General features: G+C 43.8%; 1 protein-coding gene across 1 annotated transcript; it reads left to right on the forward strand.

Annotated features, from left to right (window-relative positions):
• The first annotated feature begins 79 nt into the window (after positions 1-79).
• On the forward strand, positions 80-15318 carry GSTK1 (glutathione S-transferase kappa 1). The gene is made up of 8 exons (XM_060268826.1): positions 80-349; positions 2896-2977; positions 4531-4659; positions 4937-5037; positions 10969-11004; positions 12373-12489; positions 13621-13714; positions 14320-15318. Exons 1-8 carry the CDS (start codon positions 170-172, stop codon positions 14361-14363), a joined length of 783 nt encoding a protein of 260 aa, XP_060124809.1. The 5' UTR covers positions 80-169; the 3' UTR covers positions 14364-15318.

The raw sequence follows: 15318 nt of genomic DNA on the forward strand, positions 1-15318 counted from the left end.
TAATGGAAATGGGACTTGAGCGCGGAGTTGCCACTGGGGGGCGGCAGCGAGCAGCCTCTCTGCCTCCGCCTCCCTTGAGCCCAAAGGAAGGCGGAGCCCCGGAGGTCTTCTACTGTCCCGAGCGAGGACGTGCTTTTCTGTCGGGGTGCAGCCTCAGTTTCCCTATCTCATGCTGACCTTCCTCGCGCGAGCGCCCCGTCCTCTCCTCTCCGGCTCAGCCGGCAGCCCAGGGATGCAACCTATGGCGGCAGCACGTCGAGGTTTGGGCAGCAGCAGCAGCAGCAGCAGCAAGAAACTGGTGGAGTGTTTCTACGACGTGCTGTCTCCGTATTCCTGGCTGGGATTCGAGGTAACAGAGGTGGAAGAAAGGTGCATGGAGGGGGAACCGGGACAGCCCCCCTTCTCCCCCCAGATAGCAGGGAGAGCCGCCCTTGCAGCCCCAGGAAGTTACGAAGAGGGGCCCACCCCTCTCCAATTACTCCTGCCCAACTTTGTTTTGCTCAGAAGTTAGCTCTCTGTGTGGGTTCCGTCGGGTTTCCTTCCGTACTTAGGAGGGTTACGAAAAGTAGAATTGCAAAGTCGGAAGTGTCCTCCCCTTACCCTGATGTCCAGCCGGTCGCCATAGCTGCCAAGTTATCCCTTTTTTTAAGGGAAATTCCATTATGCTGAATAGGCTTCCTCGCGAGAAAAGGGAAAACTTGGCAGCTATGCCGGTCGCCCGTTATCGACAGGTAGATAGATCGCCGGTGTGCTTCCGGTCGATCGCGGTAGTTAAAGAAGTGATCGCCCGTGCTGTTAACGCATTGAGTCCCTGCGTTGGCTGCTGAGTGTGGGAAGCAGCGGGAGGGCTGCGAAGTGCAGAGTGAGGCCAACAGGTGTTTGGATGATTACAATATTCTGGAAGAACAACCACTTAAACCTAAAACTGCACACACACTGGCAATCCAAGGCTGCAATTCCACGCAGGGATTTCACCCGGGAGCAGCCTGCCCAAGTATTGCCACCTTGCACAGGACAGGAACCAGGGGCAAAGGTAGCTCAGCTGGTTACAGCCTGATAATGCCAAGGTTGCAGGTTCGATCCTGCATGGGCAGCTGCATATTTCTACATTGCAGGGGGTTGGACTAGAAGGCATGTCCAACTATTTACGATCTACTCCCAGTATAATAAAACTGGCAGTGATCTACCCATTGCCATTGCCCTTGGTTGTTGAGTTTTTTTTGGGGGGTGGGGGGGTGGGAGTGAGCAGAGTTGTTGAGCTTCTTTTAGGGGGGAGTCCTTAGCCAACAGTTATTGTGATAATGCTGTCATCTGAATTCTGCACAGAATTGAGTGAGCAAAGTTCAGTAATTCTAAGGGCATTTTATAAATAAAGGAAACGGCTCTGAAGTGGAAGCAACTCTGGCAACTTTTGCAAGTACCCAGAGGGATCTCAGCTTTCCAAATACCTTTGTATAATAATAATAATAATAATAATAATAATAATAATAATAATTTTATTTATACCCTGCCCTTCCCGACTTGAAAACCAGGCTCAGGGTGGCTAACAGCAAATATGAAACATTAATTAAAAGCGACTTTAAAAACAGCTTAAAAACAGTATAAAATACAACACAAATGTAGCATCCATGTCAACAAAACTCAGGGTCATTTTTTGGGGGAGGGGAACCCAGTTCAGTAAATGTCAAGTGATCGGCAGGGCTAACTGTCCAAGTTGGTCATGCTAGGGCCAGCAAGGAGACCAGGGAAGAGTTTAAATATGGGGTCCCAGAAGGGTTTCTTCACAGAAAAAAGAAAGGGAAAAGGGAATGGAGGATTAGGCTAATTCCTGCAGGGCCCTAGTCTCGTGGGACAGAGCATTCCACCAGGTCGGAGCTGTCACTGAAAACTAAATACCGTACCTTTGTCTGAACTTTGCCTTGTTTACTGCTGCTGCTGAAAGTGTTGCAACTTTCCAACTGTTACTTATCTCTTCCATGTGCTAATTGTGGGTGTTGGGAATTGAACCAAATAGTTTGCCAAGCTGTACAGAGGTCGCTTCTAACCAACCTGCCTTTAGAGCATTCATCCTGAATGCAGAAGCATAGGAATTTTAAAGTTTAGAAGTGACGTTCATAGCTCACATGACAGGGGTGCGGGCTTTAGAAACTTGTAGAGTAGCATGTGTCAATGGTGCAAGAATTTTGGGCAGGTGTTTGTCTCTCCCAACATGGTCTAGATCAGGCATCCCCAAACTGCGGCCCTCCAGATGTTTTGGCCTACAACTCCCATCATCCCTAGCTAACAGGACCAGTGGTCGGGGAAGATGGGAATTGTAGTCCAAAACATCTGGAGGGCCGAAGTTTGGGGATGCCTGGTCTAGATGATCACCAGAGGAATGCAGGAGTTGGTTGATGCTGGCATTTATTTGACAAGGCTAGATGGCCGCCTTCTTACCTTTTCCAGCTCTTGCCCCTGCCCAGTTGAGATTCCCCCGTAGTTTGCACAAATAGTCAAGGCTACTGTTCAGATTGCAGATTCATGTTTAGAACGCTTGTCCTTGCATTCCTCCTGTTTTCTGGCATTAACTGGGTTTTATCCTTGGGCGTACCCCAACCCAGTTGTCTGTTCATGATACAGTCTTAATCTTGCATCTGATGAAGTAGCTTGTTCCCTGCGAAAAATTTCATGCCGTGGTGAGCCTGTTTCTGAAGTACCACCTGTGACCTGTCTCTTTTACCCTGTTGCAGATGAACACAGATGCTGCTTTGAATCTGCCTTGCAAAAGTTGCCTTCCATTTCCTGCCTGCTGGCTCTCGGTAGCTTTATTTCTCTGCCTCTGTCCGTCTCTCTTGTCTCTCCTTGCATGTGAATTTTAAACTGCTGCTGATCGATCAACTTTCCTCACTGATATAGGTTCTCTGCCGCTACCGTCCCATCTGGAACATGGAGCTACGTTTCAGACCTGTTTTCCTTGGAGGCATAATGCACGCGACTGGTAAGTGCTGATTAATAGAACTGGGTTCAGCTGAAATGTACAGTGGTGCCTCGCAAGACGAATTTAATTCATCCCGCGAGTCGCTTCGTATAGCAAAAAATTCGTTTTGCGACACGGCTCCCATAGGAACGCATTGAAGTACGGTTTCCCATAGGGTGCCTCGCAAGACGAATTTAAAAAATCTGTCTTGCGAGGCACCCTATGGGACGAAAAAAATTCGTCTTGCAAAGCACACCATAGGAAACTTCGTCTTGCGAGTCTCCATTGAAATCACAAAACGCATTCGTCTTGCGAAAAATTCGTCTTGTGAGGCATTCGTCTAGCGAGGTACCAATGTATATAAAATATGTAGACGAGAACTACATCCCATATTGGTTTCCTTCTTGCATACCCCCGCCCCCATGCAGTCTTACCCTGGGAAAATAAAACTACCATTTCCCAAGTCATCAAGGCCTGTAAATTTGGTTTCTTCCCCAAAGAAGAGTCTCTTTCATCTTTGTTTTGTTTTTATTGCTTGGTTTCAATATTATCAGGGAATCTGTAGCAGCATCATGCATTGAAGATCCTGCATTGAGCGGCTACGAAGGCTAATTTTGATGAAGTTCATTTAAGGAAGCCTCGGGCTGTTGATATAGCTATGTCTGTTTCTGGACCGGGAGAGCCTGGTTGCTGTTGTCCATACGCTGGTAACCTCCAGGCTAGACAACTGCAATGCTCTGTTTGTGGGACTACCCTTGAGGTCGGTCTGGAAGGTGATGCAAAATGCCATTGTTTGTCTGCTCGCAGGAGCAATGTTGAAAGAAGGGCACTAGTTGCCAGTTAGGTACCGGGCTACGTTTATGGTTCTGGTTTTTGGTGTAGAGAGTTTTATGCAGTGTGGACCCAGGACACCTGAAAAATGGTCACACCCCTTATATACCCAACTAAGCGATGATGGGGTGTGGTGCTCATCTCGCTTTCAGGCCGAGGGAGCTGGTGTTTGTCCACAGACAGCTTTCCAGGTTACGTGGCCAGCATGACTAAACTGCTTCTGGCGCAATGGAACACTGTGATGGAAACCAGAGTGCACGGAAACGCCGTTTACCTTCCCGCTGCAGTGGGACCTATTTATCTCCTTGCACTGGCATGCTTTCGAACTGCTAGGTTGGCAGGAGCTGGGACAGAGCAACGGGAGCTCATTCCTTCATGGGGATTCGAACCGCCAAGCTTCTGATTGGCAAGCCCAAGAGGCTCAGTGGTTTAGACCAGTGTTTCTCAACCACTGTTCCATGGCACACTAGTGTGCCGCGAGATGTTGCCTGGTGTGCCGTGGGAGAATTACTTTATATATAGTCAATATAGGCACAGAGTTAATTTTTTTAACATTTTCTAATGGTGGTGTGCCTCGTGATTTTTTTCATGAAACAAGTGTGCCTTTGCCCAAAAAAGGTTGAGAAACACTGGTTTAGACCACAGCACCACCCACGTCCCATGATGATGATGATGATATAAGGATGAGAGGTCGTAGGACATAGTAGCCTCTGTCTCTGAAATCTCCTTCTCCTCCGCAACAGGTAACAAAGCCCCAGCATTGGTGCCCAAGAAAGGAGAGTACATGATGAAGGACCTCCCACGAGTGGCAAAATTCTACGAGGTGCCACTGCATCTCGTAAAGGATTTCCTAGGGACTGTTATTGAGAAGGGTAAGCAGAGGGAGATGTTTGGTGGGGATACATGGAGATAATGGAGAAGAACCAAGAAGTGTTGCACAATGCGTCTGTGGCAGCTCCCAAGTACAAATAAAACTGCCCCACAAAAATGGAACTCTCTCAGCAAGTGCACAATTTTTCTGCAAGGCAAGCCTTCCTAATAAGGGTTTGTAATGTGGGGGCTGGCCTCTTCTTTGACAACAGGCAGGGCTCTTTCCTCCCCTCTTGACGTGTACTCTGATGCTTTTCGTGTGTCTCTGCCCAAATGCAGGCAGTCTGAAAGCCATGCGCTTTGTCACAGCCGTGGATATGGCAGAGCCGCAGTTTTTGGAGCCCGTGTCTAGAGAACTTTGGATGCGCATTTGGTCCCGCGTGAGTATGGTTGTACTGTTTCTCTGCCCTCTCCTCTGTAAGGAGTGTCACACTGCGCTTCCGGGTTCAGCGCCAGCGTCGATCGGCGGGGCTTCGTCTCGTCTCCGAGACGGCCCGTCTCTGCTAGGAGTGGGGAGGGCAGCGAGAGCGACGCTGCGCCCCTTAGAACCTCGGGAAGGGCGTCCCGAGGGCAATTTGCTCGGCACAGACCCAATCCGGACTCCCCAACTCTTCGGCTAGCTCTAATAAGAGCTCCGGAGCGAGGAGGGTAGAAGTCGCGGGGGCCATTTTGAGCGGCAACGTTATTCTAGCAGGGAGAAGCTTCAAGCCGAAGGCGGAGAGCGCTGGATTCTTCCGAAAATAAAACGATTGGAAAAGACTGTAAGTAACCTCATGATTTGGATTATTATAAAACAATTTGGATCTGGGAGAGAGGGGAGAAAAGAGGAAGCCACCCCCCCCCCACGGCAACAAAAGAGACAGTAAATAGAAACCCGAAGCCATAAACAGAAGATTTACAATTCAAAGGATCCCTCAAAGGCATCAAAGAGAATCTCCCCTTTGATGCAGGGTGAAAAGGGGAGAGAGACTGCGGTTTATGACTGCCCTGCAATAAGAGGTACAGCTTAAGAAAAAACCTTTCCACTCGGGAGCCGGCAGCCCAGACAACCCAGTGAGTTGTCAGGATTTATAAGTCAAATTTTACTTCACTTTGTATTTCTGGACTTTGTGGAATTTCTTTTTTGGCTTAAGTGTTTGTGAAATGTGAGTTCGAACTTTATTGTCAATAAGACTTGAAGAATGCAGCCAGCTTGTTAAAATGGAGTCGAAAAATAAACTATGATCATATTCCACCCCACGTGACAAGTTTTGACCTTGGCAGGACTGAAATATGTCAACAAAAAAGTGTTCCCCTGAGTTCCAGCGGTCTGTTTTGACCTTAATGTGGGAAACAAGAATAGAGTTATGTCAAGAGGAGACACGACGGCAAGAGTTACAGGAAAAATTCCAGGAGGTGATGGCGGAATATGATTTTTTAGGAGATGAAGCTTTTGACACTGAAAAAGATGAATGTGAGAATGACAATGATGGGGAAGGAAAAGAAGAAGATGAGGATTGTGATGATTCAACACAAAATGAAGCACACCACGAAAAAAATGATGACTCTACTCTACAAAAAGTTGGATGGAGTGCCCTGCTTTTGAGGGGGGCACGATTGGTATCATTGGAACTCCAGAACGCCCACAGGGAAGAAGGAAAAAATATGCAGAGAAGAGAAGAAATTCAGGGGTCCTGTATGGTGGCCTGGATGACAAAAGACTGTAAACAGGGGGTGGGGTGAAGGGAAAGTGATGTTGTGATTAAGGATGGATTAACAGGTTTATAACTGGTCTGCTGATTTTGGAATTTGCTGGATTGGGGGGGGAAGCCGGCAATCGGGGATGTAAGGTTAAATTGAGAATAGTTATAGTTTTAAAAGTGAATGGATTTTGGAAAATGTGAAAATATGGAGGCTTATAGAGGGAGAAAAAACAAAAAATTAGGCACGGGAAGAGAAAATGGGAGTTTGATTTCTCAGTGATTTGAATATTAGATGAAAATGTTAACAATTGATTTATAAGTTGTATAAGATGCAAAGGTGTATTTTTATAAAGTAAGAAACTGTTGCAGATGATAAAAAAGGGATGAAAACCGGGGAAGGGGGGGGGAGGGGAAGCCCACAAAATATGGTTTTACAACTATGAATGCAAGAAATTTTTTTTGTTTTGTATTGTTTTTTCTTTTTTCTTTTTTCGCCCTTTCTTTTTTTTCCCCCCTTTTTTCCTATTTCTATTTTTCTCTCTCTTTTTTTTTTTTTTGGTATGACAATAGATGGTTGGATGGATGTCCTCCTGCGTACTGCCCTGGTTTGCTGGAGCTCCCTGGTGGCAGGGGGGGGCTTTGGGGTCAGGGGAGGGGGGGGAGGACAGAAACCCAAGCATAAAATGGACCATCTCTGACTGTTCACATACATGGGATACTTCTGTGGCAGGGGAGGACCCATGTGGGTGGGTAGGAAGGAGGTGGAAAAGGGGTTTAAGTATGTACCTTTTTTTTTTGCTTTTTTGTATTTTGTAAAATTAATAAAAAGTATGTTCAAAAAAAAAAAGGAGTGTCACACTGCTTCTCACTGTATTGGTGTGTTTGAAAACGCAGTAAAAAAAGCACTTAGGAGCCACAGCCCAGGATTGATGGACTCTGTTCCTCTTTGATGGTCTCAACAAAGTTGTATAGGTCTGGGCGGAATGAAAAAAACAAGGATGTTCAGAATAACTTTTATAAAAAACAACAACAACCCAGAAGCTTTTCTTTTGGGAATTATAGGAACAGAACTACCTAAATTGTATAGAAATTTGTTTATGTATGCTACTGCAACAGCAAGAATGCTACTCGCCCCAAAGTGGAAATAAGCAGAAGTCCCAGCAAAGGGGAAATGGATACAAAAAAACTTGCAGAAATGGCGAAACTTACCGGCAGAATAAGAAATCAAGATAACAAACTTCTTATAAAAGAATGGAAATGGTTTATTGAATATTTACAGATAAATTGCAAACACATAAAAACATTGGCAGGATTATTGTAATAACCTGCATTTAAAGTAGATAATTAAATGAGTATATTAAATGAATTTGGATATGCAGGAGATATTAAAAAATAAATTTAAGGAACCACGAACATGAGTTTGACCAAACTGCGGGAGGCAGTGCAAGACAGGAGTGCCTGGCGTGCTCTGGTCCATGGGGTCACGAAGAGTCGGACACAACTAAACGACTAAACAACAACAACAAAAACAACAAAAGAATTTGGATATGCAGGAGATATTAAAAAATAAATTTAAGGAACCACAGAAAGGGGGGGAAGGAACTCAAATTTTGAAATGTTAAATTGATTGTGAAATTAATGAAATGTATAAACTTGAAAAAGAAAAACTTTTTAAAAAGAAAAAACAAGGGCCCAATATAACTTGTAGGGCCTCTCCATAGAAATTATTTTATTTATTATTATTTATTAAACTGACTAGTTGCTTGTCACCCGAAGGTCTCCAAGCGACTTATAGCAAAGAAAAATATACAATGCATAATAACAGGGGGGAAGTGGAGGGAATCATATTATACAGTCATACCTCAGTTTATGATCACTGCGGTTTGCGATCGATCAATTTGCGACCGCCGCGGACCCGGAAGTGCTTACATCCGGGTTCCGCGGTGCGCGGGTGTGCAGAAGCGCTCTATCGGCGCTTTGCGCATGCGCAGAAGAGGTGCTCTGTTTACGACCTGCTCGGGGAGCGACCGGCTCCCCGGAACCAATTCAGGCCGTAAAAGGAAGGTCCACTGTACACTAATATTTCGTATAACGTAACATTTATGGAAAAACAAGAAGAACGAACCAGCCGTATAAATAATAGCAAACATCATTAGCAATGCTCAGATAATAAACAGGGCAACACTCTGACCCGCTAATTAGCAAACAAACTGTATCAGGGTTCAAATTAAATAAAGAAAAAACAAAGTTATTAGTAAAAAATATGCAAGAAAAAGAGCAAAAGGAATTAGAAACCAAAATGGGATTAAAAATTGTGAATAAAGCTAAATATTTAGGTATAAATATAACGATGAAAAATATAAATTTGTATAAAAATAATTATGAGAAAGTCTGGGGCGAAATTAGAAGGGATTTACAAAAGTGGGACAAATTGCAATTATCAATATTAGGGAGGGTCTCAATAATTAAAATGAACATTCTGCCAAGGATGCTGTACTTATTTCAAACAATCCCCATAATTATAGAGGAAGGATGCTTCGAAGTCTGGCGAAAGGATATAACGAATTTCATATGGCAAGGAAAAAGACCACGGATTAAATATAAATTATTAACAGAAAGAAGGGATAGGGGAGGGTTCTCATTGCCAAATTTGAAGCTATATTATGAGGCAGAATGTCTAATTTGGATAAAAGATTGGATCAAATTGGGTGAAAATAGAATTTTAGATCTGGAAAGCTACAATTGCAGATTCGGCTGGCACGCGTATCTAAATTATGAAAAAGAGAAAGTAAACAAAGAGTTCTTAAATCATATATTAAGAGGGGCATTATATAAAGTGTGGAGGAGATATAAGAGATTTGTGGAACCGCTGACGCCTTGGTGGATCTCACCAATTGAGGCATATGCCATTAAAAGATTATATAATGAAAAGAATTGGCCAAGGTATAGAGACCTAATAAAAGAAGAACAAGGTAATTATAAATTGAAGGAATATGAAGAGTTAAAAAATTTAGGAATCAGCAATTGGCAGTACATACAGTTAATCAGTGTTTTCCAAAAAGATAAAAAATTAGGTTTTGCAAAAGAAAGTACCAAATTTGAATTAGAGGTCATCCAAAACAAAAAGAAAGTATTATCTAAAACATATAGTTTACTTTTAAATTGGGATCTAATGGAAGAGAGTACGAAAGAGGCAATGATAAAATGGTCAAAAGATCTTGGCCATACAATCACCATCGAACAATGGGATAAGCTGTGGGGTCAGGACATCAAATTTACAGCTGCTAACAATTTAAAAGAAATTTTTTTGAAAATCTACTATAGATGGTATTTAACACCTGTGAAACTTGCAAAGATTTATAAAATCAAATCCAATTTGTGCTGGAGATGTAGTAAAAAACCGGGAACTTTTATTCATATATGGTGGGAATGTGAGGAGATAGCAAAATTTTGGAATAATATACACGAAGAAATGAAAAAAATGATGAAACGATCAATATCAAAAAAACCAGATATGTATCTATTAGGTTTGTTAAATGAGGAAATTCCCAAAGAAAATATAAAAGTTTTCCTATATGCAAGTACGGCAGCAAGAATGCTTATAGCAGCAAATTGGAAGTCTACTAGGATACCATCAGTAGAGGAATGGATAAATAAATTGAGCGAGTATTTATTGTTGGCAAGGTTGACAGCAGCTGTAAGGGACCAGTCGAAGCAGAAATTAAGGAAAGAGTGGGAAAGCTACGATGAGTATATGAGGAAACATTGTTCGAAAGAAGATATGTTAATATGTGTAGACTAGGGATATGAAGAGAATAAAAACAAAAATAATTAATTAGAAATTTAATAGCAAAGTGGAATTATATTGGAAGTAATGCACGAGTGAATACAAGAAGGGAAAAAGGAAGTCGAAATAGTGCGGAGGGAAGTATAGAGGGGAGGGGGAGGGAGAGGGTGGGCAGAGGGGGATTGTATCTATGCATATGATGGATTTTATCTTATTTAAGTTTGTTATTTCTTTTGTTGTATATTTAGAAATTCGAAATAAAGTCTTTTTTAACTTCAAAAAACAAACAAACAAACAAAAACCCGCCTTAGCCCAAAAATCATTTCCATCGAACCAAAAGTCCCCCCCCATCCTGCCCAGAAGTCTGGTGTCAAGGCCTGATTAGAAATTGGGGTGGGTGGGCCCAGGGATGGTCCAGCATGTCTCTTCTCCCTTCAGAGGGGAGCAGCAGCAAAGCAGGAAGAGTTTTACCTGCTTGCAGTTGACACCGCTACTGCTCCACAAAATTCCAAGCCCTACGCCATTCCTGTCACCTCCACTTCAGTGTGATCATTGTAGCAATCGCTTCAGTGAAGTGAACTTCTGTTCCTGGCACCCGTCTCCACTAGGGTCAGGGATGCATAACACGGAGTCCTCCATTTGGTAGTTCAGAAAGTGCCACAGGTTCTACACTCCTGATTGAAGTGAGTGACATGGCACCCTTGTTCGTGTGTGTGTCTTGGTGCTTCATTCCTTGTAGCAGAAGGAAGTTAATAATTTTGATATCTTCACTCTCCCTGACACAATCATTCTCTTGTCCACGAAAGATTTGTAATCGGTTGCCTTACTCCTTGTCTCTTCAGGATGAAGACATAACCCAGCCAGAGAGCATCTTGGCAGTAAGTTTCCTCCTCTTGCAGTTCTGCAGCACTGCCTGTCCTCCCGTTTGCCTGGTCTAGATGAGCGCTTTTCATCCTTGCATCTCCTGATGCTGTTAGACCACAGCCTCTTATCATCCATAGTCCATTTGGTCAATAGTCGGGGATGATGGAAGTTGCAGTCCAACAGCATTTGGGGACCTGAGGTTGATGAATTGGTCTAGATGCTGTAGACTGGCCTGTGGAGATCTGTTGAGTGATCATTCTTCTATTGCAACAGAAGTTTATACTTCATGATTGTGGACCTGCAGGAAGAGCTTTTCAGGTAACCTTGCAGTGCAGAAAGATTAGCTTTGTAGTTCTAGCTAGTCAGACAGAAAATTTGCAGAAGAGGATGTGCGTGATTTTATTTTCCTCCTAGCATGGCTGTCCTGGTGTTGTCCCCCCTTTCAATGAAAGCAATTCAGTGTAGCTTTAGACTACTTTCTGCACTCCCTGGCGAGAATTCTCTGTGTCTACATATTCAGAACGTCCTGCTACGTGACCTGCATCCTATTTCTCTTGCAGTGTTTTGTGCTCTTTAGTATGTATAGGAAGGATCTGTGGTTAAGTGGTTGGCTGTGTGCTTTGTGTACTGAAAGCCCCATGGTGAGTCTTTGGCAGCTTTAGCCAAGCAGGCCTGGCAAAGATCTCTGCCCAGCACTCTGCAGAGCCATTTCCTGTCCAGGGAGGCAACGCTGGGCCATATGGTCAGAATTTAGCCTAGCTTAATATTGACAATCTGGGAACAAGTCATTTCATGTGTGCGCAATCTAACCTGACAAGGTTGCAAAAACAGCACTTCCCCTGCCTGCTGGTTGCCCCTGCTTCTCAGCAAAGCAGTTGTTTGTTTTTTGCTGTTCTCTCCTTTAAAATACAGGTAAAACTCAGGGAAATTATAATATCGTCGAAAAGTGCATTTATTTCACTAATGCAACTTATTATTATTTTTCTTTTAATTTTTACAAATGCTTTATTTTGGAAATTCCACAGTCATAAAACAAATAGTTACAATAATACAAAAATAAGCATCGCTATTACATTTCATTAATTACATTCCATTTATAATTGACCCGCCTAACGGCAAATAATTACAATTACAACAAATAAAGGCCTGGCATATCTTGCTTTGCATGTCATGCATCTATCTCATATATTAGTTTCACCTTTTAAGTTGCATTACTGAAATAAAATGCACTTTTTGACGATATTCTAATTTCCCAAGTTTCACCTGTGCTCCATGCTGGTTAAATTCCTGAGTCAGTACCAAAGACCTTTTGAAGTGTTATCCAATTAACCTTGGGCATAGCTACTGCAGTACCTGCTTTTCTCCATCTGTCTCTTTTTCAGGCTGCGGAGAGAGCAGGCTTACCCTCGGACCAAGCCCGAAAACTTTTGGAAATGAGCTCCTCACCAGAGGTGAAGAATCGCCTGAAAGCTACAACAGAGGAAGCACTAGAATATGGGGTGAGACACTGGCATCGCATCACGCCAGGGCGGGGTAAGCTTTGGTCCTGCAGATACTCCTGGACTCCCCAACTCCCATCAGCGCCAGCCAGTAGGGTCAGTGCTCAGCAATGATGGGAGTTCAAGTCCAGCGGATGTCTTGAGTTCTGCAGGTACCTCATCCTTGCAAATACTTTTATCAGCAGCTGTCCATCTTTCACCCCTTTTTCCTGAAGGGTACCCTGAGGAATCAAGTGCCTGGATGTACAAACAATAGGGGAACGGGCCATCTGCTTTGAATGCAGAAGGTCACAGGTTCAATTCTCGGTGGAGTCCGCCGCCCCCCTTCTCCTACACTTCCCAGAGAAGAGGGAGACGGTATAGATTTAGAACGGTGGTTTGCAGAAGGTCATAGTTCAGAGGCTGCAGAGGGGAGAAGCTGAGAAATATTGGGAGGGGAGGAGCACAAGGGGAAGAGACAGCTGACAGACTCTGTGTCTTTAGAAAGCATTCCAGACACCCCCCCCCACTTCTCCCAGAGGTCATGGAAAGTAGGAGAACAGAAAGCTCAGAGGCAGAAAACACAGATCTGCCAACATAGGGATGACATATAATAGGAGAGACGGAGGTAGTGGGGCTTTACTTGGAGCAATGTCATTACTGCAATGGAGAGGCACTTTTCAAAGCTGTGAATATTGAATAAAAGATTTGGTAAGAACTCAATTTTGCATATCTAATTATTGGCTGCCCACCATGGAAGGGATTGGATTCGCTGAAGCCAGGTAGGGCTGGTCTGAAATCTTGGAGAGCTGCTGGCAGTCAGTGAAGACAGTACTCAGCAAGTACTCAGCAAGATGGACCCATATACTGATTCAGTATAAAATTCCTGGATCTCTGTGTCCTGGTGAGCCATCAGGCTTTCGAGCTACTTTCAGACAACCCTACAGAACGGAAGTAGCCACATTCACTTCCCAGTGTTCAAGCTCCGATATATATTCCATCTTTCTTTAGAACCCAAGCGTAAGTTAAATCTGCAGCCACAGAAGGCAACTTGAAACCGTTTGAGCTTCGCCGGTTCATGTACATTGCATCAAAGTGTGTCGATGAAGCAGTGCCCTCTTCGTCACTCTTGTGTCTTATGTCTTCCTTCAGGCATTTGGGCTGCCATGTTTTGTCACCCACGTTAATGAAGAGCCTCACCTTCTCTTCGGTACGGATCGTTTAGAGCTGCTGGGAAATCTCTTGGGTGAGTGTTTTTTAATGCTGTTGCCTATCATTTAATGGCCTTCCAGGTTCCGGTTTGGACTAACATGCCAAAAGGAAAGTCCTGGCCTCTTGCAGGTACTTAAAGAAACCCCAACAACTTTAAAAACCTCAGGCTGTATACTGAATATTCCAGTCCATGCCGTCTAGAGATTCTCAGGTTATTCAGGAGCCCCCTGACACAAATGTTCCTTTTGCATGATTGAATGCTTCTTCATTTAATATTTTTTGGCTGACAAAATTCTTGCCTAGCCTAGTTTTCACTGTGCTGGGAATTATTGATGGAGGAGTATTCAGTTTTGTAAGCATCTGCCTTCACATTGAATTGGCATAGCTTAGCATCACTCTGCTGGCCCTATGAAGAGTTTGATCTCTTCCCCTTACCTGACTTCCTGTAAAGTGCTCAGACCTCTGAGGCAGTTGTAGTGACACAAGTTGCCTTAATCTAGTAACCTATCAGATGAAGTAGGGAATTAACATTACTTTTCTGCTGCTGCTATTGAATTGGTGTGTTAGCTTGTTGCTTCTTTAAGATCCCCTTCTGCCTTCTGAATCTGATTTGCTCTCTGATTCTGACTTGTTTCACAGGAGAGAAATGGCTGGGACCAGTTCCCACATCTTCTAAGCTTTAGCTCTGCGTTATAGAGGAACAATGGGACTTCTAAACAACAAAGGTTTGGGAGCGTCTGCTTCTACAAGGTGAACACAGGAGGGCTGATGGGCAGAAGGCAACCCCATAAACATGATTTGTGATACTAGAGAAGGCAACACAGTGATGATATCAACATGCAATGCACCTCATGCACACTGGTGTATGTCTAACGTACTTTTGACCCGTGTGAGTTGCTGGCACACCAGAGATGTAGATTTGCATTAACAGGGAAGCTTCACTTTTAGTGGCTTGTTTTGGTTGCTGCTTCCGGCAATTTAGTTAGTTGGTTGCAGGAATTGATCCAGATAGTGCGAGTCAATGAGGTGCATATTGCTCTTCATGAGAGACTGCTCTTTGTTGGGGATATGTAATGACATAATAAAAGGGGCCTGGAGGTGTATCTTGTCCAGCTTGGTCATTAGAGGGCTTTAAAGTACGGTGGGCAACAGCACAGCTCTGAAGTGTTGCATAATAGCAACATTTGATTCTTTTCTGAAATTCAGATGTGTTATAAACATCGGAAACTGACACGCACTAGGTCGGTAGTGTCTACTCTGACTGCCAACAACTCTAGGGGTATCAGAGGGTCTGTCACGACCTCCGCTACCAACTTCTTTCAACAAGAAATGCCAGGAGTTGAGAACCTTCTTCATACGCCATGTGCGCGTGAATCTTAATTTCAGCCAGCCACAACTTGAAACAACTGTTTGGGAAAAGAAGTGCCGTTGCATTTCAAGCTTTGGAGCGCTGTTCTCCTGGGAGAAGTGTCTACAGTGAGCCTTATTACAAGTAGAGCAGCTAGTTGCAGGAACTGATTTCTTCTGTGCTTGGTGAACATCCTCTGCTTAAGTGCTACAGCTAAATCACTGTGGTGTTGTGCTTCACAAACAAACTAGAACAAGAAATCACCCTGATTTCAGGTCACACAGGTTTTT

The sequence above is a fragment of the Zootoca vivipara genome, chromosome 16 (assembly GCF_963506605.1).
Source record: "Zootoca vivipara chromosome 16, rZooViv1.1, whole genome shotgun sequence".
NCBI lineage: Eukaryota > Metazoa > Chordata > Lepidosauria > Squamata > Lacertidae > Zootoca > Zootoca vivipara.

Bases quoted from the DNA above. Each gene is read 5' to 3' on its own strand.
- GSTK1 (XM_060268826.1), top strand. From the start codon at position 170: ATGCTGACCTTCCTCGCGCGAGCGCCCCGTCCTCTCCTCTCCGGCTCA. The intron at 2,978-4,530 runs GTAAGTGCTGAT...CCTCCGCAACAG, and splicing joins AGGCATAATGCACGCGACTG to GTAACAAAGCCCCAGCATTG. The intron at 13,715-14,319 runs GTGAGTGTTTTT...CTTGTTTCACAG, and splicing joins GCTGCTGGGAAATCTCTTGG to GAGAGAAATGGCTGGGACCA.